This window comes from Mesitornis unicolor, unplaced genomic scaffold (genome assembly GCF_000695765.1).
Source record: "Mesitornis unicolor isolate BGI_N332 unplaced genomic scaffold, ASM69576v1 scaffold39170, whole genome shotgun sequence".
Lineage (NCBI taxonomy): Eukaryota > Metazoa > Chordata > Aves > Mesitornithiformes > Mesitornithidae > Mesitornis > Mesitornis unicolor.
This window is the reverse complement of record NW_010156951.1, coordinates 1510-3194: the sequence shown is the minus strand read 5'-3', so window position 1 is coordinate 3194 and position 1685 is coordinate 1510. Positions and strand designations below refer to the sequence as shown.

Sequence of the window (1685 nt, the reverse complement as noted above, 5' to 3'; positions counted from 1 at the left end):
CGTAGGTGAGTGGGATGTTTGGTTCCACAGAGATGGGGTTGCGTCAAAGCTGAAAGCTCAGACATTGCAAGAAAAATAAGCGTTTACAGGGACAGCTTCATGTCTCACACAGAGCCCCTGAGCTGCGCTGTTGCTCTGCCCCGCTATCGGGGAAGTCTCACGCCTCTTCACTGCCTCTCTCAGCAGGTGCTGGCATGAACAGGATCCGGCTCCACGTGTTGCCGTCCAGCCGAGGACGCCTCACCCCGGTGCCGCGGCCGCAGGAACCCCTCTCGTGCGCCTTCGCCCCCCGGCCGTGCTCGCAGCCGCGCCTGGAGGGGCAGGAGTTCTGCCTCAAGCACATCCTCGAGGACAGGAGCGCCCCGTTCAAGCAGTGCAGCTACGTTTCGGCAAAGAATGGGAAACGGTGTCCCAACGCCGCGCCCAAGCCCGAGAAGAAGGACAGGTGAGTGCCTGTGTGCCCGGCACCACACAGGGTTAAACGGGCAGGAGAACGTCCCGATTCGGCTGCTGTACCTGTGTTACCTGAGTTTCTGAAGCATTTTTAAGCCAGAAAAGGCACAGTGGGTGCTGGGGTCTGTGTGCAGCCGTCCCAGTGCTGCTGTGCCCATGCCCTCTGCCGTCAGGGGTGGCTGCAGGGATCCAGGCCCTTTGTGACAGCTGAGCGTGCTCCTCTGCTCGGCCCCCAGATTTGATTTGGGTTAATCCCCAGTGCAGACGCTGTGGCCGTGTTCTGTGCAGCTGCTGGCCTGGTTGTGCTCCTTTTTCTCTGCCGTGTGTAAATGTGGCTGCTGTGGGGGAAGGACCCAGACCCGTTACTGACATCGGGCAGCGCAGCACGGTTCCCCTTGCAGGAGGATTGACCGTGGTTCACTGAAGTTATGGGGATGCGGGAGCCGTGGTTCTGCCCTTGGTCCCCCTGTGACAAAAAGGACCCATCTGATGTGGCCCAGTGTGAATACTGGGAGCAGAGGAGCTCACCTTCCAGGAAAAAGCTCTTCTCTGTCCCTGTTGCGGTGCCAGAGGTGGCATCTCAGCATCTGTGGGGGTCTGTGAGCCCCCGGGGGCTCTGGGGTGTTTCTGAGCCATGCCTCAGTGTTGGGTGCTGAGGTTTGCAGTGGGGGCCGTGCTCTCCCGGTGTCTGGAGCGTTTCTCAGGTGCTGCTTGTTCACTTTGCTGCTGAGGGCTCAGTGTCACGAGCTCTGGTTTGGCCCCACAGCGCATCTCAAGCTCTGGTTTGTCCCCATAGCACATCATGAGCTCTGATTTCTCCCCGCAGCGCGTCGCTGTGTGCAGAGCACGCCCGCAGGAACGCGCTGGCGCTGCAGGCGCAGATGAAGAGGTCGCACCCGGGCCCCGCGAGCGAGACGCTGCTGTGCCAGCTCAGCTCCTACGCCAGAGCGGAGCTGGGCGCCCCGGCCGCGGAGAGCAGCCGCAGCGAGGCCAGTCGCATCCTGGGTAAGAACCGGAGTGAAAACCGGCGAGAAGGGACCTGTGTTGGGTTTTCTCCGTGAGCTGTGTCCCATGCAGGGTCCCACGCGGGGCCGTTTCCTTTCAGACGAGGACAGCTGGAGCGATGGTGAGCAGGACCCTGTCACCGTGGACCAGACGTGGCGAGGGGACCCGGACAGCGAGGCCGACAGCATCGACAGCGACCAGGAGGATCCCCTCAAGTACGTTGGGCG

The 1685-nt window shown here is 61.8% G+C and overlaps 1 protein-coding gene across 1 annotated transcript in view; it reads left to right on the top strand.

Moving 5' to 3' along the window:
* Nucleotides 1–194: 194 nt before the first annotated feature.
* KANSL2 (KAT8 regulatory NSL complex subunit 2) overlaps nt 195–1685 on the top strand; it is a gene marked incomplete at its 3' end in the record, with an annotated part of 2992 nt that continues 1501 nt past the window's right edge. Inside the window, exons 1-3 of the mRNA XM_010194988.1 lie at nt 195–445; nt 1280–1458; nt 1559–1673. Coding sequence (XP_010193290.1) covers nt 195–445; nt 1280–1458; nt 1559–1673 — 545 coding nt within the window. The remainder of the gene's footprint in view (nt 446–1279; nt 1459–1558; nt 1674–1685) is intronic.